This window comes from Oncorhynchus tshawytscha, linkage group LG08, assembly GCF_018296145.1.
Source record: "Oncorhynchus tshawytscha isolate Ot180627B linkage group LG08, Otsh_v2.0, whole genome shotgun sequence".
Lineage (NCBI taxonomy): Eukaryota > Metazoa > Chordata > Actinopteri > Salmoniformes > Salmonidae > Oncorhynchus > Oncorhynchus tshawytscha.
In genome coordinates, this window is record NC_056436.1 from 74264816 (window position 1) to 74291077 (window position 26262).

Genomic DNA, 26262 nt, shown 5'->3' on the forward strand with positions numbered 1-26262 from the left:
TTTTTAGCATACAGTATAGCTGAGTATTTGAATTATTTATTTTATACAGTCATTTTAGCTGATTTTTATCATGGGTGTCAATAATTTCAGTATACTGAAATTACTATATTACTATATTCAGTATACTGAATATACCCAATATACTGAATTATAGCTGTACATTGAACTTTTTCCAAGTGTTTCATATGATGATAAACTCGATTCCTGTTACAGTTAAATAAAGTGTCTGCTGATATGTAGAGTACTGATTTTTTTTTAAAAGGGACGTGACACAGAATAAGAGTTAGAAAAAACAGAGGGTGAGAAGGAGAGAGAGAGAGAGAGGGAGAGGGAGAGGGAGAGGGAGAGGGAGAGAGAGGAGATGGAGAGAGAGAGAGAGAGAGAGGAGGAGGTGAGCGAGCAAGAGAGAAAGAAAAGGAGGGAGGGCCAACAGAGAGATGAGAGAGAGAGAGAGAGAGAGAGAGAGAGAGAGAGAGAGAGAGGAGGCTAGAGAAAACGCATAAGGAGCCACTACATTTCTGGGAAAATAAAATAAAAGATGGAGTGTAGCCTACCTTCTCCTGGAAAGGTAAGTAATGAGGTTATGACTGGACAGAGAGAGAGAGATGGAGAGAGAGAGAGAGACAGAGAGAGACAATAAGAGAGAAAGAGAGAGGGCACAGAGCGGAGTGGAATAGGTGATGTGTACCAGACTTGGTTTTCCACACTGAAAGGATGTACAGACCAGGGTTGAATATATATCATTTGAAAGAAAATGGACAGAAAAGATGAAAAGAAAATCTTGCTGTGACTGACAATGAGAATATATATATAATTGGTGGTGTGTGGTGTTGTGTGTTAGGGCTGTGTGTGTGTGTATGTGTGTGTGGTGTGTTAGGGCTGTGTGTGTGTGTGTGTTAGGGCTGTGTGTGTGTGTATGTGTGTGTGTGTGTTAGGGCTGTGTGTGTGTGTATGTGTGTGTGTGTGTTAGGGCTGTGTGTGTGTGTGTGTGTGTTAGGGCTGTGTGTGTGTGTGTGTGTGTGTGTGTGTTAGGGCTGTGTGTGTGTGTGGAACAGCTGTGTGTTTCTCTACGGTTGTGGTTAGAATATACCGTAAGACTTAATCCTGCCTTGGCTTCAGAACTGAACAGTGATGCTGAGGATGATTACTATGGTGATGTTTCTGCTGCTGATGAAAACGACAGATCTGTACAATGTATCCAGAATCAATTTGCTCTATTATCTATGAACTATTTTCCTCCACCTCCTCTTGTTTCTCTCCATCTCCTCTCTTTTATGCCCTGTGCAACATGTTAATGCATTCTTCGCTCTCCTCCCTGTCACCTCTTGTTCCCCTCTTTCTCCAACCAAACCTCTCCTTTTTCTTCTGCTCATTGATTGGATTCTATACATTTGATTGTACTTTCCTTGGACAAAAGTAGGAGAATCTGCTCTACAGTTTCATAATATTAACCTGCTGTAATTTTAAAGATACAACTGAACAGTCATATGCCTATTGTAGCACGAGAACCACTTATATAGTAGAATAAACCAAGGCTATACCTCTTACAGGGAAATATTGACGTGTATTTTTCTGCCAAAAGGCTTTGAGTTATTTCAAGCACGGTGTAATTTATGCACCACGCAAACTGAATAATTAACTGAATTTAAAGGATAATATAACAAGCCCATTATGTTGCACATGGAGGACTTGTCAATAAAATACTTTATGGATTTCTTGGTAAGGCTAGTCTGTCTGAACCGTAAAGACCTGCTGAATTCGGTAACGGAGCTGAACAGAGAGAAGACTATCAGCTTCGCGCGCTCGAAGCTCCCCGCGCGCACCACCATCACACATGCAGAGCGTCAGCGCGCGCATGGATCACAGCACCGGCTCTGGCAACACCTGGCGCCCTTTACTCAACGTATACAAATATATAATGACATTATAGCATATAGATCCACATGACTTTATGGCGAGGTTAGTTAATATGCGTAACCATATACGCGCAATAGCCATTTTTTTAAACAGATGTGCCTTTCGAGTTTCAGTGATCTGACAACTTATATTGTAACAGCGGGCTAAGTTCAGGGTTAAGTTATAGACTACAGTGTACTTCTGTAATAAGGCACAGACACTGAGCTCTCGAACAAAGTCACGCAGGGAGCAAGGGAAACGGCGCGCAACGCTTATTATAATAGGTTAGTGACTCTTTCCCTCACACACACTCTCACACAGAGAGAGAGAGCGACACACTGGGATGGAGATGGAGATGGAGATGTAACAGCGCTGCGAAGGCGGTTTCCACGGCGATGAAGCATTTTGGAGGCAGTTTTTAACCGTTGTAAACAGAAGAGAGAGAGAGAGACAGATAACGCGATCGACTCGATAAGCTTGGGCTGTAGGATCAAAAAGGTAGGATCATTCTATATGCTACAGGCTGTATAAAAACACATTCAAAATGGATTTTAAATGGTTAATTTTAAGATAAGTTATATCGGAACACAACAGGTTTATAAGAGGGGGAATAGGACCAGCCAGGTCACCCTTGATACAAGTCAGTATTCAACGTCCATTGATGTCTGAGGATCTCGGGAGATGTTGTAAAATTGGCCACTAGGGGCAACAGGGAGCACTGTTATCTTCAGTTAAGTTTTCGGTGCAGATGGGCATAAGTGTCTGCCTCTGGTGCCATTCAGAGTTAATACCTAACCTTAACCCCAAGATGAAGTGTCTGCCTCTGGTGCCCATTAGAGTTAATACCTAACCTTAACCCCAAACTTAAGTGTCTACCTCTAGTGCCCATCAGAGTTAATACCTAACCTTAACCCCAAACTTAAGTGTCTGCCTCTGGTGCCCATCAGAGTTAATACCTAACCTTAACCCCAAACTTAAGTGTCTACCTCTAGTGCCCATCAGAGTTAATACCTAACCTTAACCCCAAACTTAAGTGTCTACCTCTGGTGCCATTCAGAGTTAATACCTAACCTTAACCCCAAGCTTAAGTGTCTGCCTCTGGTGCCATTCAGAGTTAATACCTAACCATAACCCCAAACTTAAGTGTCTGCCTCGGGTGCCATTCAGAGTTAATACCTAACCTTAACCCCAAGCTTAAGTGTCTGCCTCTGGTGCTAAAGGTTGCATGGACGAATCCAGCGATAGAAAGTTATTTTTACTATTTTTGTTTTTAGTCTATCCTAAATCTTAACATTTGAAGTTAATGCCTAACCTTAAGATGAACACTTTTGATGTTTGAAACAACTTAGAAATTTGACACTTGAGAAAGATGGATGGTCTAATTCTGACGTGAGACTGTGAGAGCTAGTTGCATGGACATAAAGGGCACTCTTACTAGTTTATTATTTGTATGGTGCATATTGATTTTTTCGCATTGTATTTGGATAAATAATGAAGCCAATGTGTGTGTGTGTGTGTGTGTGTGTGTGTGTGTTACACTCTGGATATGTGTGGATGTCCACAAGAAATCCCAACAAGAATAGTTAACAAACAAAAATTTGACAAATTTTGTTAGTCCCCACAAGGTCAAATGCTATTTCTGGGGGTTTAGTGTTAAGGTTAGAATTTGTGTTAGTAGCTTTAGGGTTAGGGTTAGCTTTAGGGTTAAGGTTTTGGGTTTAAGGTTAGGGTAACGTTTAGGGTAATGGTTAGGGAAAATAGGATTTTAAATTGGACTTGTGTATCCCCACAAGATTAGTTATACAAGACTGTGTGTGTGCATGTTTTATGTTATACTACTCAGGCCATAGGATCTAAAGTTTTTTTGTATGTGTGTGTGAACACACACACACGCAGTATGGGCACTTAGTTGTTTACTCAAACGCAACGTATGGTGCAGCACAGCATCTCAAGCACAATAACATAAACAAAATATTACATCATCAGAACTCATTTCAGCACACAAACACAACAGGGCATAGAGAGCATAGAGGGCAGATGTCATACAGTTTTACTGGGGATTAATGTCTTTTAAAAACACATGCACACGCAAACACACAGGATTATGACAGAGCAAACAGGGCCATATTGAGATTAGAAGGAGATTCTCTGTGCCTAAACATTACAGAACATCAGATTAAAGACAGAGACATACAGAGAGAGAGAGAGAGAGAGAGATGGAGAGATAATGCATGGCTTTCCATGTGGAAAACATTACACATTGACAATGGAGAGAATGCCCAGGGGCTCCACTGGAGGATATACTAGGGGCTCTACTAGGGGCTCCACTAGGGGCTCCACTAGGTGCTCTACTAGGCTCTAATATGGGCTCTACTAGGGTCTCTACTTGTCTCTACTAGGGGAACTACTAGAGTCTCCATTTGGGGCTCTACTAGGGGCTCCACTAGGTGCTCTACTAGGCTCTAATATGGGCTCTACTAGGGTCTCTACTTGTCTCTACTAGGGGAACTACTAGAGTCTCCATTTGGGGCTCTACTAGGGGCTCTACTAGGCTCTACTTGGGGCTCTACTAGGGCTCTACTACTAGGGGCTCTACTAGGAGCTCTACTAGGGGCTCTACTAGGGGCTCTACTAGGAGCTCTACTAGGGCTCTACTAGGGTCTCTACTAGTCTCTACTAGGGGCTCTTCTTGAGTCTCTACTAGGGGCTCTACTTGGGGCTCTACTTAGGCTGTACTAGGGGCTCTACTAGAGGCTGTACTAGGGCTCTACTAGGGACTTTACTTGGGGCTCTACTTGGGGCTCTACTAGGGGCTCAATTTGGGGCTCTACTAGGGGCTCTACTTGGGGCTGTACTTGGTGCTGTACTTGGGGCTCTACTAGGGGCTCTACTTGGGGCTATACTAGGGGCTCTACTAGGCTCTACTAGGGCTCTACTAGGCTCTACTAGGGGCTCTACTGGGCTCTACTAGGGGCTCTACTAGAGGCTGTACTAGGGGCTGTACTAGGGGCTCTACTTGGGGCTCTACTAGGGGCTCTACGAGGCTGTACTAGGCTTATTTGATTTCAGATAATTTATTTAACTGTGACTTCAATATCAATTCAAAATAAAACATATATAGATATAACATATTAAAAATGAACAATAACATCATCCTTACACCATTCAATACTGTTTTACCTTTAATTTCTAACTCGGTGTGTTATTATTTTACACGTTTGCTGATCATTTTGTATAAAAACAAAACCAACAAACCATTGTATAGGGCCCCAACCTCTAGGAGGCATTCTGAGTTGACATAGATCCTATTCAAAATAAAGATACTAGAGGAATGCATTACACAAGTGAGGGGAATTTTATGATCCATCTGAGTGCACACACACACAAACACGCAGCCCTATTTTTTGGAGCAGCACAACAGATCAACGCTGCTGCAGTAGGAGGCACAGAGAAAAGTTCAGGGACTGAATTTATTTCAACAGAATACAAACTGTAACCTTTACTGCCTCCATATATCCGCTCTGAATGTTTATGTGTGTATCTCTGATGATGTCTGTGTGTGGGCCTTGGGAGGGGTAAGTGAGGTGTGTGTGTGCATATGAGCAGTGAGGTGTCCAGGACTTAAATTGCCTGTTTATTCCCAGTCTCTGCATCATTCAGAGATAGTGAGAGAGATAAAGAGAGAGGGAGAGAGAGATAGAGAAATGATGTGGGGTTAGGATGTAAATTATTTGAGCTGCGAAAACACTGCATTAAATTTAATAGGCTGCCATCATGCTAGCTACGTGTGTGACAGTGAGATGGAGGTGTGTGTGTATACAGTGTATGTGTGTGTGTGTGTGTGTTTGTGTGTGTGTGTGTTTGTGTGTGTGTGTGTGTGTGTGTGTGTGTGCGTGTGTGTAGTGAGTATTGTGTATTGTGTGTATGTGTTTGTGCATACAGTATGTGGGTGAGAATCTGACTGGAATAATTTTTCTGATGATGATGATCCTCCAGATCAGAATTGGCAACCGATTTATGCAAAACATATTCACTGTGTTTCTGTCTGTCTGTGTGTGTGTGATACAGGAGTTTGGTGGCACCTTAATTGGGGAGGACGTGCTCGTCGTAATACATCAGACATGGACTCCCTTCCAACCATTATAATAAGCCGTCCTCCCCTCAGCAGCCTCCACTGGTGTGTGACTGTGTGCGCGTGCGTGTACAGTACAGTATGTGTGTATGTGTTGTGTTGCCTGTGTCTAAGTTCAAAACTCTATTAGGGCTTAAGTTAACAAGTAGTGTAGATAGTGTTTGTTTACCTGATATTTCATAGGAAAATGCAACAACGGTACTTCCTTCAAATAATTCAACACTTCCAAGAATTCCATTACTACCTGGTACCAAAATAATTCACAATGGAGCTTGCTGTAATTAAGGAAACACCAACATAAAGCATCTTAATAGGGCGTTGGACCTCCACGAGCCAGAACAGCTTCAATGCACCTTGGCATAGATTCTACAAGTGTCTGGAACTCTAGTGGAGGGATGCAACACCATTGTCCTACGAGGAATTACCATTATTTTATGTTTTGTTGGTGTTGGAAAACGCTGTTTCAGGCATCGTTCCAGAATCTCCCATAAGTGTTCAAGTAGGTTGAGGTCAATCAAGTACATAAAACCTGGATTGCTAATGCTATGTTTTGGCCAATGAGAGGCTTTGAAGCCACAGACCGCCATATTGGCACTCCTCAGAAAAGCAGTCCTGCAGAGGAATGAATGGAATTCTACAGTATTTAATTTAAATGTTACAAGGACGAAATACATATATTTAAGTATTTTGTTGTTGTGGTGGGGTCAGTAACATTAGTACTTTCTAAAAATTATACATTAAAGAAAATGTTTTAATATTATATATAGTTTGTTGTGTATGTTTAGCTCACATAAAGGTATGCAGTAAGGTGTTTGAAATATAATAAACGTGGCAAAAACAAATGTAGACATTTATAAATGCATTTATATACAGTACCAGTCAAAAGTTTGGACGCACCTACTCATTCCAGGGTTTTTACATTGTAGAAAAATAGTGAAGACATCAGCACTATTTAATAACACAAATGGAATCAAGTAGTAACCAAAAAAGTGTTAAACAAATCAAAATATATTTTATATTTGAGATTCTTCAAAGTAGCCACCCTTTGCCTTGATGACAGCTTTGCTTACTCTTGGCATTCTCTCAACCAGCTTCATGAGGTAGTCAACTGGAATGCATTTTAATGAACAGGTATGCATTTTTTAAAGTTAATTATTAGAATTTCTTTACTTCTTAATGCATTTGAGCCAATCAGTTTGTTGTGACAATGTAATGAACACGAAGGGAGACAGAGAGCTGGTTTCAAATGCAGGGCGCAGCAGGTTTTTATTGCAAAGGACCACAGGAGGAGGCAGGGTCCAGGGGCAGGCAGAAGGTCATACACAGGAGGAGACAGGGTCCAGGGGCAGGCAGAAGGTCATACACAGGAGGAGGCAGGTAGCAGGGTCCAGGGGAGGGCAGAAGGTCATACACAGGAGGAGGCAGGGTCCAGGGACAGGCAGAAGGTCAAACACAGGAGGAGGCAGGGTCCAGGGGCAGGCAGAAGGTCATACACAGGAGGAGGCAGGTAGCAGGGTCCAGGGGCAGGCAGAAGGTCATACACAGGAGGAGGCAGGGTCCAGGGGCAGGCAGGGGCAAGGTCATACACAGGAGGAGGCAGGGTCCAGGGACAGGCAGAAGGTCAAACACAGGAGGAGGGAGGTAGCAGGGTCCAGGGGCAGGCAGAAGGTCAAACAGCAAGAGGCAGGGTCCAGGGGCAGGCAGAAGGTCATACACAGGGGGTCCAAAAGGGCAACAGTAAAGGCAGGGAAAAGGCTTGTAACGTAGTATGGGAGATCAGGCAATAGGTTGATAACAGGAAATCCGATAGGCTAAAGTACAGGCAGGCTAAAGTACAGGCAGGCTAAAGTACAGGCAGGGAATAGGCAAATGGTGTCGTTAGTGAGGCAGGCAAAAACTATCATACATGGGAGGAGTAAATCACTGTAACGGCATTCTTCCTCCTCTTCTGAGGAGGAGTAGCGAGAAGAATCGGAGGACCAATGTGCAGCGTGGTAAGTGTCCATAACGTTTATTTTAAGATATAAACTGAAGACTATGAAATACAAAACATTAAATGTGAACATGAACGAAAACCGAAACAGTACCGTGTGGCAACAAACACTCACACGGAAACAAACACCCACAACTCAAAAGTGAAACCCAGGCTACCTAAGTATGACACTAACGACACATGCCTCTGATTGAGAACCATACTAGACTGAACTCAAAACCCCAACATAGAAAAACACACATAGACTGCCCACCCCAACTCACGCCCTGACCATACTAAATAAAGACAAAACAAACAATACCTCACAGTGATGGGGTGCAAAGAACTGAACTAAATAGTGTGTGATAATGACATACAGGTGTGTGAACAGGTCATTAGAATTCAGGTGATTGGGATCTGGAGAGTGAGCTGCGTTCAGGGGATCTAAGTATTTGAGGGTGTGAAGCAGACGTTACAGACAAGGTAGGGGTGGTATAGAGAAGATCGCCCTATTTGGTAAAAGACCAAGTCCATATTATGGCAAGAACAGCTCAAATAAGCAAAGAGAAACGACAGTCCATCATTACTTTAAGACATGAAGGTCAGTCAATACGGAACATTTAAAGAACTTTTAAAGTTTCTTCAAGTGCAGTCGCAAAAACCATCAAGCTCTATGATGAAACTGGCTCTCATTAGGACCGCCACAGGAAAGGAAGACCAATAATTACCTCTGCTTCAGAGGTTAAAAGTTCATTAGAGTTACCAGCCTCAGAAATTGCAGCCCAAATAAATGCTTCACAGTGTTCAAGTAACAGACACATTTCAACATCAACTGTTCAGAGGAGACTGTGTGAATCAGGCCTTCAAAGAAACCACTACTAAAGGACACCAATAAGAAGGAGAGACTTGCTTGTGTAAAGAAACATGAGCAATGGACATTAGACTGATGGAAATCTGTCCTTTGGTCGGATGAGTCCAAATTTGCGATATTTGGTTCCAAGGTCTTTGTGGATGCAGCGTAGGTGAACGGATGATCTCCGCATGTATGGTTCCCACCGTGAAGCATGGAGGAGGAGGTGTGATGGTGCTTTGCTAATGAAACTGTCAACCAGCATTCTGCATCTTTATTGCCTATCCCATCTGGGTTGCGCTTAGTGGGACGATCATTTGTTTTTCAACAGGACAATGACCCAACACATCTCCAATCTCTGTAAGGGCTATTTGACCAAGAATGAGAGTGATGGAGTGCTGCATCAGATGACGGCCTACACAATCACCGACCTCAACCCAATTGAGATGGTTTAGGATGAGTTGGACCGCAGAGTGAAGGAAAAGCAGCCAACAAGTGCTCAGCATATGTGGGAACTCCTTCAATACTGTTGAAAAAGCATTCCAGGTTGAGAGAATGCCAAGAGTGTGGAAAACTGTCGTCAAGGCAAAGGGTGGCTACCTTGAAGAATCTAAAATATATTTTGATTTGTTTAACACTTTTTAGCTTACTATATGATTTCATATGTGTTATTTCATAGTTGTGATGTCTTCACTATTATTCTACAATGTAGAAAATAGTAAAAATAAAGAAAAACCATTGAATGAGTATGTGTGTCCAAACTTTTGACTGGTACTGTAGCTACGGTAGCCAAAATAATGGCCTGCCCAGCATTTTTATTCATGACCTTGAGCGTGATGGGATGTGTGGAAGCACCTGCTTTCAATATACTTTGTATCCCTCATTTACACAAGTGTTTCCATTATTTTGGCAGTTACCTGTAGGCCTAGTTATTAAGTAATTCTGTTTTTTTTTTCAATGATCTTATAGCCTAGTATTTAAGTCAGATATCAGATAAATAGCTGTAAGCAAAATAAAATGTTAATCTAAGCGATTATATTATATGCAGTGCTTTTGGAAAGTATTCAGACCCCTTGACTTTTTCCACATTTTGTTACCTTACAGCCGTATTCTAAAATGGATTAAATCGTTTTTTCCCCTCATCAATCTACACACAATACCCCATAATGACATAGCAAAAACAGATTTTTAATTTTTTTGCACATTTATTACAAATAAAAACTGAAATATCACATTGACAGAAGTGTTCAGACCCTTTACTCAGTACTTTGTTGAAGCACCTTTGGCAGCGATTACAGCCTTGAGTCTTCTTGGTTATGACGCTACAAGCTTGGCAGACCTGTTTTGGGGAGTTTCTCCCATTCGTTTCTGCAGATCCTCTCAAGCTCTGTCAGGTTGGATGGGAAGCATTGTTACAAATCTTTTTTCAGGTCTCTCCAGAGATTGGGTTCAAGTCCAGGCTCTGGCCGGGCCACTCAAGGACATTCAGAGACTTGTCCCGATGCCACTTCTGCGTTGTCTTGGCTGTGTGCTTAGGGTTGTTTTCCTGTGGAAGGTGAACCTGTTTCCCAGTCTGAGGTCCTGGGCGCTCTGGAGCAGGTTTTCATCAAGGATCTCTCTGTACTTTGCTACGTTCATCTTTCCCTCAATCCTGACTAGTCTCCCAGTCCCTGCCGCTGAAAAACATCCCCACAGCATGATGCTTTCACCACCATGATTCTCCATAGGGATAGTGCCAGGTTTCCTTCAGACGTGACACTTGGCATTCAGGCCAAAGAGTTCAATCTTGGTTTCATCAGACCAGAGAATCTTGTTTCTCATGGTCTGAGAGTCCATGACAACCCCAAGCGGGCTGTCAAGTGCCTTTTACTGAGGAGTGCCATCTATCTGGCCACTATAAAGGCCAGATTGGTGGAGTGCTGCAGAGATGGTTGTCCTTCTGGAAGGTTCTCCCATCTCCACAGAGGAACTCTGGAGCTCAGTCAGAGTGACCATCGTGTTCTTGGTCACCTCCCTGACCAAGCCCTTCTCCCTGGATTGCTCAGTTTGGTTCCACACTTCTTCCATTTAAGATTGATGGAGGCCACTGTGTTCTTGGGCATCTTCAATGCTGCATAAATGTTTTGGTGCCCTTGCCCAGATCTATCGACAATTCCTTCAACCTCATCCCTTGGTTTTTGCTCTGAAATGCACTCTAACCTGTGGGACCTTATATAGTGAGGTGTGTGCCTTTCCAAATCATGTCCAATAAAATGTAATTTACCAAAGGTGGATTCCAATTAAGTTGTATCTGAGGTCAATTTCGAGTCTCATAGCAAAGGGTCTGAATACTTATGTAAATAAGCTATTTCTGTTTTTTATTTTATATAAATTTGCTAAAATTTCTATAAAACAGTTTTCACTTTGTCATGAGGGAGTATTTTTTCCTAGCCACCGTGCTTCTACACCTGCATTGCTTGCTGTTTGGGGTTTTAGGCTGGGTTTCTGTACAGCACTTTGAGATATCAGCTGATGTACGAAGGGCTATATAAATACATTTGATTTGATTTGATTTAATATGTAGATTGATGAAAACATTATTTTATTTAATCCATTTTAGAAAAGGGCTGTATTGTAACAAAATGTGGGAAAAGGGGAGGGGTCTGAATACTTTCCAAATGCACTGTACATCAGCGTAAAGGACTAAATGTATGTTGTGAGCCTTTGGATCTGAAAGATGTAATAGTACACACTCCTAGTGGCTTTTCGTCCATTTCACTGTACAGGCTAACTCTATGGTTCAACTCCTGCAGGGCAAACAATATAACTCTCCCTCTCCCCCCTCTCTATGTCTCTCCCTCTCTCATGTAATGTACTGGACTCCCACTCTCCCCTGTCAGGCTGAGTACTGTCATACTCACAGCGCTCATATTTAAAAGGAGAGGAGTGATCTAGGGAGGGGATGGAGGAAGGGAGTAGCATAGCAGTAGGGCAGAAAACCACCTAAATGACCCAAAGCCCTGATGGTTGGCAGGCATCAATGGATGAAAGGGAGAGGAGGGAGAGACTGGATTTACCAGAAGGGGAAGGTGGACATCTCTAGAGATGGAGCAGGAATCTCTAGGGAGGGAGCAGCCGCATGGACAGACTGGCCATAGGGCAATTCTGGCAAATGCCAGATGACCTGGTCCATTTGTAGCCTAGTGGTCCAGTCTAAATTAATATACGAAATTAAAGTTTTTTTGTGCAGAATTACAGTTTTTCAGCTAATAATCAGGGCTTCGAGGGGAGAAAAATGATTTACATTTTTTAATGCTGGGCCGATTTCTGGTCCATCCCAATGCAGCAGACACCCACCAAAATAACCCTATATGTCTGGCTGGTATCAAGGGAGAAGAAAGAGTGTGGATACTCGAAGAAGGAGAGGAGGAAGAGACTGGATTTACCCAAATGGGGGAGAGAACAGAGATCTCTAGGAACGGCGATGGAGAGATGAAGGAAGGGAGATGGAGGAGAAGAAGGAGAGGGAGAGTGTCTAATACGAGAGGAGAAAGAGATGGTAGGAAGAGAGGGATGAGAGGAGGGTAGTGAGGGGACAGCTCAGCCTTGATGGCTGGCATCAATGGAGAAGTAGAGGGAGAGGAAGGAACGTGTGGGTCTACTCTCTACAGGGGGTGAATTGCTTTAGAGAGTAAAATAGGTTTGTTGTCCCATTGCATATGGTGATTAATCAATGATTATCATTGAGTAAAGGGCTGCTGTTAGAGCTGATCACACACTTCACCTGGAAGAAGGCTAATACAGGAGGTGTATATTCATGAGTGAGGAGTGTGTGTGTGAGAAAAAGAAAGAGAGAAAGAGAGAGAGAGGGTCGGAGAGGGAGAAAGTTTCGAGAGGGTCAGAGAGGGAGAAAGAGAGAGAAAGAGGAAAAGAGAGAGAGAAAGAGAGGGAGGAAAAGGTGATACTAAGAAAATACAGTATGGTGCCTTTTCTCCCCTTCTCTTCTCCTCTTCTCTCCTTCCCTCCTTTCCTTCTCTATGTATTTTAGCCCTACTCCCTCCCTATCTCGTTCTGTCAGGTTGCCTGTATCTCTTGCTCTCGCTCTCTAAACGGATTCTCTAAATGGCTGCTGTGTGTCACTGTTTTAAAAAGCTAGTCACATCCCTCTCTCTCGCTTTTACACCCTCTTATTCTCTTTAGCTCTCTCCTGGTTTTCCTCTTCCCTTTCTCTTTTCATCCATCTCTCTCCCTTCATCCCTCTCTGTATGAATGGACACCCTTGGCTGATCTCTCAGGTCATGGCCTCTGCAGTCTGTCAGGCCTCACTGTGTCTGTGTGTGTAATGTCATACAGTCAGGTCAGAGCAGTCAGAGAAACACAGGGAGCAATGTGAACTGTTAAATTCTGTATTACATCACCAGATATTGTGTAGTTGTGACACTCATACGTGAAGTGGTAGGGTGGTTATACAGCACAGTCATTCAGTGAGAGGTTCAATCTGCATAGCAAACCATGCTCTGTGGTATTACACTCCCCGTCACATTTACCACCCACTTCTATTTACTATAAAACACGGCTGCGTTCCTGTAAACACACACGCACACACACACATTCCCGTCAGTGGACGTGGATTCAGGCTTTAGTGAGTTTAAACCTTGCTCAGGCTGACAGTCATTTCTGCCTCCAAATTACATTCCAATGGGTTCATAAATCTGCCCCCTCCCTCCCTCCCCGCTCTGGCATTCCCTCACTCTCTCTGTGTACTCTATCTCTCTCATTCCCCCATCACCCACTCTTCCTCAGTCTTTCCAGCTCTCCCTCAGTAAATTAAAAATTGGAGGGAAGTGTGTGTGTGTGTGTGTGGGGGGTTACGTGAGTTGTTGGTTAAACAGTTTCAACACACACACACACACACACACACACACACACACACACACACACACACACTAGTAGAGAAGAGACACACAGACAAACAATTTTAAAAAATGCTCACCTCAGCACATGTACATCATTTGCATTCTTCTACACACCACACACACGGGTTATAATGAATGTTTGTTGCACAGCACACATTGGCGCTCTAATCAAACCTATTGAGAATGTTTTTCTACTCATTGGTGGTAGATAGAAGTGTTCTCTGGAGAATCCTCAATATTGGGCCAAATATTACCAGAACGCACACCAGAGTACCATATATATCCTATAGTGCTGCTCTGTGAGTGTTCTGGTAATATAGTGGGCCATAAAATATTACCAAAACACACCTAGTCCATCTGTGTTACTGCTGTAGAAGACCCAGTCCATCTGTGTTACTGCTGTAGAAGACCTAGTCCATCTGTGTTACCGCTGTAGAAGACCCAGTCCATCTGTGTTACTGCTTCAGAAGACCCAGTCCATCTGTGTTACTGCTGTAGAAGACCCAGTCCATCTGTGTTACTGCTGTAGAAGACCCAGTCAATCTGTGTTACTGCTGTAGAAGACCCAGTCCATCTGTGTTACTGCTGTAGAAGACCCAGTCCATCTGTGTTACTGCTGTAGAAGACCCAGTCCATCTGTGTTACTGCTTCCATCTGACTGCTGTAGACCCAGTCCATCTGTGTTACTGCTGTAGAAGACCCAGTCCATCTGTGTTACTGCTGTAGAAGACCCAGTCCATCTGTGTTACTGCTGTAGAAGACCCAGTCCATCTGTTACTGTTACTCCATCTGCTGCTGTAGAAGACCCAGTCCATCTGTGTTACTGCTGCTAGAAGACCCAGTCCATCTGTGCTTACTGCTGCTGTAGAAGACCCAGTCCATCTGTGTTACTGCTGTAGAAGACCCAGTCCATCTGTGTTACTGCTGTAGAAGACCCAGTCCATCTGTTGAACTGCTGTAGAAGACCCAGTCCATCTGTGTTACTGCTGTAGAAGACCCAGTCCATCTGTGTTACTGCTGTAGAAGACCCAGTCCATCTGTTGTACTGCTGTAGAAGACCCAGTCCATCTGTGTTACTGCTATAGAAGACCCAGTCCATCTGTGTTACTGCTGTAGAAGACCCAGTCCATCTGTTGTACTGCTGTAGAAGACCCAGTCCATCTGTGTTACTGCTATAGAAGACCCAGTCCATCTCCAGTAGTGCAGTGTAACTGCTGTTCTAAGTGTTATTGTGGTCAGAACATTAGAGCTGTCAGCCAATGAGACACAGAGGAACCATTCTATTTTATATTCTATTCTATTCCACAGCTACCACTACAGTGTTAGCTAGCCAGGGCTGAAAATAGGCTGTGTCAGCATGGGGAGTGAGGAGCACAGAAACACAACCATCTCACCTCACCACACTACAGTACACTACAGTACACTACACTACAGTGCATTACACCTCACCACACCACAGTACACTACAGTAAACTACACTACAGTACGCTACACTACACACACAGACTACCTCACCACACATACACAATAGCTCTACACTTGTACACACAGGGTCTGGACTCTGTAACATTCCCTTTCTAGTCATTTCAGTCTAGTGTGTTTCAATTCTGGTCCTTGGGGTGTGCAGGATTTTGTTCCAGACCATTACTAGCATAACCGATTCAACAAATTGAAGTCTTGTTGTGTAGTTGAATAACTCTATTGGATGTGTTAACACTGAGTTGGAATGAAAGCCTGAAGTCCCTGTGGATCCTCATTTCTAGGGCTGAAGAACAGTGCTTTACTCCTAGACTCTTAACCTTGCCAAACATAACTGTCGAGTTACTGAAGCTGGAGTGTCTATCCTTTGAAGATTAACTTGAGCATGGTTAGACTTGAGCATTCGTATTAAGCAAACACATTATTATGGTTCTTCTGGAACCTTCTCTGCTGTTATACAGTTGACTCATAGATAAAGTAGTGAATGATTGTGTCCCAAATGGCACCCTATTCCCTACATACTGTAGGGCACTACTTTTGACCAGAGCCTTGGGGTTCCATTTGGGACACGTGTGTGTGTGTGTGTGTGTGTGTGTGTGTGTGTGTGTGTGTGTGTGTGTGTGTGTGTGTGTGTGTGTGTGTGTGTGTGTGTGTGTGTGCGTGCGTGCGAGTCCTAGCTAACTGCCGTCTCTGTTCTCCCCACAGGGGGGCACTACGTCAGACTAGTCAGGCTGTGCCGCTGGGGCAAGTACCACTGAGACAGAGGGAGGACATCACTCCTTCCACCAACAAGCTGAAGAACTGAGGCTGACAAATCCACAGACAACACACAAACATTCTCACACGACACACACACACGTAAAAATGATCTCACGCACATGTGGCCCGCAGCAGAAATTGAGCAGTTCACACTGGCCAATTATCAAGCAATATCAACTTTAGAGACGCTAATCCCCGAAAATTTGAGGAGAGAAAAAGTGTCTGGGTGGATAGCGAGCAGTGTCACTATAGGCTTTAATAAGAGATTATTCATTATAATCCTCAAAGTGAAGGATAACAAGTGGCCCAGACTCCTGTGACCTCCCATCCCACCACCACCTCCTTGTCCTCCTCCTCCTCCACCACCTCCTCCACCACCTCCTCCTCCTCCTCCTCCACCTTCTCTAACCTCTTCTAATCTCTGAGGTGTGTAACGTTCTCTATTCCCCCCAGCTGGTTCAATCTATACAGACACACACAGACTGACTGGATGACCATCTGGACATATGTAAATCAACATGAAGACAACATAAACCAACCAGCAGAGAGGCCTTGAAGACTGACTCTCCTGGATACTGACTGAGTTGCCAGATGCTACTCTGGATGGGGCTGGAGGCTGTAGGCTGTTAGGCTAGCTAGGCCATGCTGCTCCCTGTGCCTTCCTCCTCTCCCATGCTGCTCCCTGTGCCTTCCTCCTCTCCCATGCTGCTCCCTGGAAACCTATAGGCTGCAAACATCATCATCGTCATCTTCATCGCTCACCAATGCCACAGGAAGTACGGTGGCTCAAAGGGAACTGACTGAACCTCTGAACTACTACGGACAGAGTGGACCGGAACTGTCGTCACACACACACACACGTACGCGCGCACACACACACACACACTGACTTGTCACACACACACGAACAGCCCCTTCAGCTGTGGAACAGACAGAAGAAGACAGAAGGCAAAGAGAGACTCAGCATTGAGAGGGTAAGTTAAACAGGTTTCTCAAGCATCATCTTTAGAGATTTGAGGTTCAACATGTTGCTCTGAAATATCTTAAAACATAAACTGCTATATAATTTCTCTATATTCTACTGAGAAATACAGATCGTTTGTGTCATTTCAAAAAATGTTTTGAAGTGCTTAGAGCGATGCCTCAGAGAAAACAGTAGTGAGTGAGGTAGTAAGAATAGGATCCAAATTAAACGACAGAAATGAAAACAAACTCACTAGGGAGGGGAGGAGAGGGTGATTGGAGGAGGAGAGAGCTGGGATCTGATTGATCCAATCTGATTGATCCAATCTAAGTGTGAAGGAATGGAGTGAGTGAATAAAGAAACAAAAGGCTGAGGAGCTGTACAGATGAAATAGATTATCCAAGGAGAGAGGTAGAGATGGAGAGAGAGGGGTTGGAAAGAGATGGAGAGTGAGAGAGAGGGGGGGTGGAGAGAGAGGTATGGCAGAAATAACTACATGGACAGTTATGTACACAAACACAAGAGTGAGGAAGAGTTGATATGAAAGATGGAGTAAAGGTAGAGAGATGAGCTCAGGAAGAGAGATGCTCAGATAGAGAGATGAGCTCAGGAAGAGAGATGCTCAGATAGAAAGATGAGCTCAGGAAGAGAGATGGCTCAAATAGAGAGATGAGCTCAGGAAGAGAGATGCTCAGATAGAAAGATGAGCTCAGGAAGAGACGCTCAGATAGAGAGATGAGCTCAGGAAGAGAGATGCTCAGATAGAAAGATGAGCTCAGAAAGATGAGCTCAGGAAGAGAGATGCTCAGATAGAAAGATGAGCTCAGGAAGAGAGGAGCTCAGATAGAGAGATGAGCTCAGGAAGAGAGATGAGCTCAGGAAGAGAGATGCTCAGATAGAGAGATGAGCTCAGGAAGAGAGATGCTCAGATAGAGAGATGAGCTCAGGAAGAGAGAGATGAGCTCAGGAAGAGAGATGCTCAAATAGAGAGATGAGCTCAGGAAGAGAGATGCTCAGATAGAGAGATGAGCTCAGGAAGAGAGATGCTCAGATAGAGAGATGAGCTCAGGAAGAGAGATGCTCAGATAGAGAGATGAGCTCAGGAAGATAGAAGGCTCAGGGAAAAGAGAAGGAAGAACGAAAAATGTAAAATCATTGAGAGGAAATGTGTAAAGGCGAGTCTGGCGCTGAGACACACACCTTATCCAAAAGGTATGATCATGAAAGGAAGAAGGCGGGTGTCGCAGAAAGGTACATGCTATTTGATATTCATAGTGGGGACTCGCCCCCCCAAAAATATCCTCCACCTTGACACTCTCCCTTATGTTCTTCTCTCTCACTCACTCTTTCTATCTGTCCCTGTTGGGTGAACACTGGCATAGGCAGTCCTTAGAAGTCATCTGTTTTGGGCTAAAAATAGATCCACTCTGAAACACATCAAGATCCAGTCTTTATTCAGGATAGAACTTTATCCATCATTATCATAATCCAGCCAAAACTCCTCCACAAGGCTCTGAGACGGGACGTCCATATGAAGACATCACCAGATACACAGCAGTAGTACATCATTGTTAATGATGGTCCTTTTAAAACCAATTGGCTCAATGCTGACTCTTTATCTCACAACCCATTGCCAGAGGCAGCCTCATCTCCTTCTCTCAGTCTGTCCATCTCTTGTTTGCTTTGCATGTATTTTGACTGGAGCCGAGGGGCAATTTTGCATGTTGTCCTGAGAGTGAGAACACACACACACACACACAATTTAACAAAAGGAAAATCTTGCCTGCAGAGCATTTGTTTGTCAAATGTACTGTCAAATCATGTCAAGCATTTCAGAGGATGGGAGAACACATGTCCAAGTCTGAACCCCCTAGAATATACTGCACTGTATACAATAATGTATCATCACATTTCTTGGTGTCATATAAATACTCTAAAACGCCACTGACATTCCTTTTTGTTTATCTGAATTGTAAATGAATGGCGCTCTCAAAGATTCAACACCAACGGACAAGCAGAGAAATGTAAACCGAGGAATGTATAAATGTTAAAAAATAATGTTTTTAATGGATATGTAAAACACAAACTTCACTATTTATTGGGAATTCGGAAGATCTTCACTGAATAATGTATACCACATTTGGAGAACAATAACCGCAGACACACAGACACACTGAGAGACAGCATGCATAATACAGTACATGTCAGTTTGTGGTGAGTGAATGTTTGTGGTTTTTCCAAATCCCAAATCACAGTTACGTTGCCTCTCAGACTTCAATAACGAACTACAGACTGTATTCGAATCAATTGTGGATTTATTCAAATGTTTCCAGGGGGGGTCATTTCTGACTGGGGTTACCAACAGTGCATTGAGAGAAAGATGTTTTACAGAATATCAACATCACCGATATTACCTAGTCTAATCTGACCCCCCAATGTTTCTCTCTCATCATTAGAATTCTTCAAAGTCTAAACTGTTGTGTGTGTGGGGGGGGGGGGGGGTTCTAATCTGACATATGGATTTTTCTTTTAGAAGGTGCATCATTTAGCTATTTGACTTGGAATTTTAGGACCCCTTAAGGTATCAAAGGATATATGCAAAAATAATTGTATCAAATATTGAGTTTGGCCTTTACTACTATAGCTAAGAGAAACATATTGAATAACAACACATTCATAAATGGCAAAAAGTGCTTGTCCTATATCTAGGAAATATAAGAAAGCTCCGGATTTTTTTAAACACATATTTAGACCCTTTTTGGGTAGGCACAAAACTACCGGTACCAGACAAGTTCTGTGACACTTGTGGAGATCGTAAAGCAAAACGGATATCATCATCGTGTTCGTGAGTATCTCCCCTTTCAATAGAGTGGTCATAATAGTTTGTCAAACCGTTCAGACCGATCGGGAAGTCTCATGGTCTGACAAACACTGCTCTAGCTCTGCCACCTTTCACCGCAGATGGGGGGTCTCATGGTCTGACAAACACTGCTCTAGCTCTGCCACCTTTCACCGCAGATGGGCGGTCTCATGGTCTGACAAACACTGCTCTAGCTCTGCCACCTTTCACCGCAGATGGGTGGTCTCATGGTCTGACAAACACTGCTCTAGCTCTGCCACCTTTCACCGCAGATGGGAGGTCTCATGGTCTGACAAACACTGCTCTAGCTCTGCCACCTTTCACCGCAGATGGGCAGTCTCATGGTCTGACAAACACTGCTCTAGCTCTGCCACCTTTCACCGCAGATGGGAGGTCTCATGGTCTGACAAACACTGCTCTAGCTCTGCCACCTGACAAAACACTGCTCTAGCTCTGCCACCTTTCACCGCAGATGGGCGGTCTCATGGTCTGACAAACACTGCTCTAGCTCTGCCACCTTTCACCGCAGATGGGAGCAGATGGGTGGTCTCATGGTCTGACAAACACTGCTCTAGCTCTGCCACCTTTCACCGCAGATGGGTGGTCTCATGGTCTGACAAACACTGCTCTAGCTCTGCCACCTTTCACCGCAGATGGGCGGTCTCATGGTCTGACAAACACCGCTCTAGCTCTGCCACCTTTCACCGCAGATGGGAGTCTCATGGTATGACAAACACTGCTCTAGCTCTGCCACCTTTCACCGCAGATGGGCGGTCTCATGGTCTGACAAACACCGCTCTAGCTCTGCCACCTTTCACCGCAGATGGGAGGTCTCATGGTCTGACAAACACCGCTCTAGCTCTGCCACCTTTCACCGCAGATGGGAGGTCTCATGGTCTGACAAACACCGCTCTAGCTCTGCCACCTTTCACCGCAGATGGGCGGTCTCATGGTCTGACAAACACCGCTCTAGCTCTGCCACCTTTCACCGCAGATGGGAGGTCTCATGGTCTGACAAACACCGCTCTAGCTCTGCCACCTTTCACCGCACCGGTGTGTCAATGGACTCTAGCAGGTAAAAAAATCTAAAATCCTTTCACTCATTTTCTCTCTCCAGTTCTTCTCGTTAAACTTTCTCCAATCTCTTTGTGTTCCTCTCACACTCTTCACTTCCCCTCAATGTCGGTCCCTCACTCACTGTGTAGACCATGTATCTGATGTATGTCCTGTCATACTATTTCTTTCCAGAAAGCATCAGATACATGGGCTACATGTAGAGGGGCGTGGTTTCGCTCGGTCGGATGCTTTCTCTGGTGATATACAGTAGTTTAAGCAGAGGGGAAGAGGCGAAGTGAGAGGGCTCACTCTCACCAAAAGCTGTCCAGCATAAACCCAATGCGTTTCTATGGGAATAATAGGCAGACATAATCTTGTTGCCTGCCTTCCCATCTTTGCGACAAAGACTCCAATTGTTAGGGCGGAGACATGAGCATCTCGTCATTATACAGATCTTTGGTTTCAGCCTCTTGCAAATTGGAAAGGAAAGTTGGCAGGATTTCTCTAAAGTAAATTGATGTTTCGCCAAAATTATATAATTACTCCTTTCTAAATGAAATCATTCAAAATACTCCACCAGGGAGCACGACTTACCCACAGAGGATCATTAGCTTCTATCATTTTTTTTGTTGCTGCGGATTGTTTCAAATCAGACGTGTGGGAAGCCTGTCATTTGGGTAGTGTGCGTGGCTGACTGAGTTGCTGCTGTCAGTGAAAAGCGTCTAAAATCTGTGTGAAAACGCAACACCCTGCTACAACTCAACTCCCCGCGAAGGGAAAGGGATCTGGACTGTAGGCGTAAGTAAGGATGACAAAAGGCAGAATATGGTACCGTTTACAAGGACTTTATTCCTTTACACAGTAATATGGGGAAAAGGGTCTGTATGGAACCAAAGTAAATATCAAAGCCCCAGCTCCTATCTAACCTGCCTAACCACTACTTACCTAATTTAGCACCACCTGGTGCCCTAACCAAAATACAGGGGGTGGTCCGCCCAGGTCTTACCTAGTGTGCCTAGACAGTGAATATACTACGGGTATATTTATGCCCGCGGGCCTCTTGCCTAAGCACTCCCAAGGTGCCTTCCCCTTCCCCCCTGGGAACAAATGACAAAGAATATTAAGCAATCCACTTCACAATAAAACTGAGAAAAAACTAACTCAGGCCATTAAAGAAGCTCTGACAAAGCAACAAACACAGAACATACCAAAGCTGCTACCAACAACAACTAACATAGTACATACTAACGACCAACATGCTATACCCCTCAGCCATCAACCTCCTCTCTCAGCAATGATCTATATCACAATCAATCTCTCTGCTATCTCCTCCCAGCAATGATCTCTCTTCTGAACAGAACACTGGCTTTTATATAGCTTCAGAAGGAATGGGTAATTGGAGACAGCTGCGTCTTGACGAGGGGGCGGGGCCAGCTCTCCAATTAGCAATGGAGTCGACCAATCAGCTGCTTGAGGAGAATTCAGGAAACCGTCTCCTGAAACACACACTCAAATACACAAGCTATAACACAGAAACTGGGGAACGTAACATGTAGCAAACATTTCTAAAAAACTGTTTTTGCTTTGTCATTATGGGGTATTGTGCGTATATTGATGAGGGAAAAAAAACATTGAAACTATTTTAGAATAAGGCTGTAACGTAACGAAAGGGGTCTGAATACTTTCCGAATGTACTGTATTACACTTACTTGATGGTGGAAGTTATAGGCCTACTGCTGCATTGGCCTATAGGCTATCTCTGAGTTCTATGCTCGCCAATGGACTACAGTGTATCAATGTGTCCATGTGGCAGGGGCTAGTGCTCTCGCCATAGTCAAATTTTAACTTTTAGATTTGTATCATTTTACTTCAGATTTTTATGATTAACCACGTGACATCGATTTTGAGAAACAAAACACTTTATTATTGAAATTAAACTGTTCCACGAAAATTTGCATATATAAATATTCATAACTGGCACACAGATCGGTAGAAATGGTAGGATAAATTGTAAACTTCCCCAAACTTGAAGCTCATGAGCTGCCTATGGTCTTTACTATTACACCAATTTAAAAAATGCATGTAAGTGCACAGATAGGAGGTCCAAAAATGGGCCCGCCTCTGGAAATCAAATGCCGGTCCAACAGATTCGTTCTGGTGCCGGGTCTACCCATATTATCCTGACAGCTTCTGGTTGGTAGGAGTGACCCATATTATCCTGCCAGCTTCACTTAAGTTGGGCCCAGGGACTATTCATACACTATCTCAAGCACTTTCTTTGTCCAAAAAACATCACATCAGTAAAACTTGAAGAAGAAAACACATTTACACAACATAAGAATTTGAAGGACATTGGAATAGAAATGACCTGTAACTCTCATTCTTTCTCTTTCCTGAAGTACAAGGACTTTCGAAACTCATGAACTCTCTCTCTCCCTCTCTCTCTCTTTCTCTCTCTCACACAGAGGCTGGGACTATGGCTGCCGAGAGTCTGGCAGAGCTCCGTGATTGGCTCTTCCTGCTCCTCCTGTGCCTGACTCTACTGGCTGAGATGCTGGAGTTGGCGGCGGCAGCAGTTGCCATGGAGGAGGGCGAGGAAGACTTCCTGTGCCCGTTGGTGTGCCGGTGTGACGAAGGCTTTGTCTACTGTAACGACCGGAGCCTGAGCATGATCCCTCCTCTACCGTTAACAGCTACTGTTCTCTACCTACAGAGCAACCGGTTGGCCAACTCCGGCCTGCCTCCATCATTAGAGCGCAGCAGTAGCATCCGTGTGGTCTACCTTTACGCCAACCAACTAGACGAGTTTCCTATACACCTGCCGCCGTCGCTACGGGAACTACACCTGCAGGACAACAACATTCGGACGTTGCCGCGCACGGTGTTGGCCAGGTTACCGTTGCTAGAGAGGCTACACCTGGACGACAACTCCATCTCCACGGTGAGCATTCAGGAGCGGGCCTTCTCCGGCACGCCGCGGCTGAGGTTACTCTTCCTCTCCCGGAACCACCTGTCCAGCATTCCAGCCGGCCTCCCGGCTTCTTTAGAGGAGCTGAGGTTAGACGACAACCGCATCAACACCATCCCCACCCACGCCTTCCGGGGCCTGGCCTCACTGAGACGCCTGGTCCTGGACGGGAATCTCCTGGCCAACACCCGCATCGCCGATGACACCTTCTCCCGCCTGGCCAACCTCACGGAGCTGTCGCTGGTCCGCAATGCCCTGCAGGCCCCGCCCATCAACCTTCCCAGCACACACTTGCTAAGGCTGCACCTGCAGGACAACGGGCTGATCCACATGCCCCGGGGGACCCTGGACGGGATGAGGAGGCTGCAGAGGCTGGACCTGTCAGGTAACCAGCCGGGGGTGGAATTTGGAGGGGTGGGAGGTAGTAGGGGGAAACGCAATGGAACAGAGTTTCCATTGTCCCATAATTTCCATAGCTAAAATCCTAAGATTTTACATTGCTGAGTTTCTGCACTGTAGACTAAAAGGCAGCCTGTGTATTGCAGAGTAACTGTAGTGAACTACTCCATTTCCATCCCTGCAGGGAACAACCTGACCACACTGCCCCGGGGGCTGCTGAGGGACACGGACGGCCTAGAGCTGTTGCTGCTCCGGGGGAACCCCTGGTACTGTGGCTGCAACCTGCTCTGGCTCCACGCCTGGCTGTATGGCCGAGGGGCAGCAGTGACAGTACGGGGCCTGACCTGCCACGGGCCGGAGGTGGTTCGAGGCCAGGCCCTCAGGGACCTCTCTGGGCTCATGGACCAGTGTGAAGGCCCACCAGGAGGGGTGAACACTGTCTCTAGTACTACCACCACCTCCCCCCCCAGCCAGGGCTCTATGTTTACCCTCAGGGCCATGCGGCCAGGCCTGGTGATGCCACCGGGAGGAGGAGAGGCGGGGGGGCAGGCCTCACACAACGCTCTAGAACTCACGGTGAAGCCCCTGTCTGCGGACAGCGTGCAGGTGACGTGGCTGTGCCCACAGCCAGCGCCCTCCTTCCGGCTGTCGTGGCTGAGGCTGGGCAGCAGCGCCGCTCTGGGTTCCATCACAGAGACGCTGGTCCCCGGGGAGAGACAGCAGTACCTACTAACCCAGCTCACGCCACGATCACACTACCTCGTCTGCCTGCTCCCCCTGCGCTCCACCTCCTCCCACTCTGGAGGGTTGCAGAGAGGACAGCAGCAGGAAAAGGACACAACAGACCAGACCCCCGTCTGCGCTCAGATAGAGACGGGGGAGGCTCTGCGCCCCGAGGGGGGAGACGGGGGTGATGACTCAGACACAGAGATGGCAGCCCTCCCCCTGGCCGAGATCATTGGCGGAGCCACGGCCCTGGTCTCCCTCATACTCATCTTCGGTATCTTCTGCTGGTACGGCCAGCGCGCCGGGTATGTCTCCGGGGAAACAGACTCCTATGGGGTCCAAGGACAGCGCGGGGTCGGAATGGGGAAGCCATACGATGACTACGTGGAGTCGGGCACTAAGAAGGACACCTCCATCCTGGAGATCAGGAACCCCGGCTTGGCTATGACGCCCATGATGACCCATCAGCCCCTGCAACCTAAAGGAGGGGAAGATGTGACCTACGTGCACACCATCTTCCCCTCATCGCACGGTAACGGCACCTACCGGAGCAACCAGAGTCACAACGGCATCATCACCCAACTGGGTCACACGGCGGGCTACGGGACCAACCGGGGTTACCGGGAGCAAGGGATGATCCCGGATATAGACTACACCTACACGTGATGACATCATCTAAGACACACTTCTCCCACCCCCACCGTTTGGACGCTGTTCTAAGGATACGGTTCTAGCAGGCGGTTGGTTGGTTGGTTGGTCTTCTTGGTTCCAAAGTATCCTCTGTGCCTCCTCAGTTCTGCTCTGAATCTTATTGGTCTGTTACTTAGCTGACTGGCTTGGGGTGCTGTGTCCCCAAAGGGCAACCAGACATACATGTTAGCTAGGTGACAGAAGTGCCAGTCAAGTCGTACCATGCTGGGTATTGACCCATGTTGACCCATGACTCATGTTTAAACGTTTAGAGGTCTTTACAGCTACTACACTCTTCCTTCTATTCCATAAAACCATGTTAGTAGTTTGAGGTGGAGGTTTAGGCCTAGGTAGATGATATAGGCAAATATATACCAGAAAGAAGCACTTGTGTAGATGGCTATACTACTAAATACTTCTGTTTACGCTGTGTAGACACACAGGTAAGGGTTTGATGGAACTAGTCATTAACAACCTACAAACAACAACTCAGTATCACTGACTGACAAAACAAATATATGTTCCTATCTTAGAGACATGTTCCTATGAGAGAGAGAGAGAAATAGAGAGAGGGAGAGAGATATGGATAGAGATATATAGAGAGAGATATTTATAG

At 45.3% G+C, this 26262-nt stretch overlaps 1 protein-coding gene across 2 annotated transcripts; it reads left to right on the plus strand.

Moving 5' to 3' along the window:
- The first annotated feature begins 474 nt into the window (after positions 1 to 474).
- Positions 475 to 26262, plus strand: LOC112255939 (leucine-rich repeat transmembrane protein FLRT1). Of its 2 annotated transcripts, none has more exons than XM_042325951.1 (4): positions 475 to 568; positions 15930 to 16957; positions 23329 to 24216; positions 24415 to 26262. In XM_042325951.1, exons 3-4 carry the CDS (start codon positions 23340 to 23342, stop codon positions 25620 to 25622), a joined length of 2085 nt encoding a protein of 694 aa, XP_042181885.1. In that variant the 5' UTR covers positions 475 to 568; positions 15930 to 16957; positions 23329 to 23339; the 3' UTR covers positions 25623 to 26262. The 2 variants fall into 2 exon arrangements, with proteins under 2 accessions (XP_042181885.1, XP_024284562.1); XM_024428794.2 differs by lacking the exon at positions 475 to 568 and adding an exon at positions 2033 to 2394.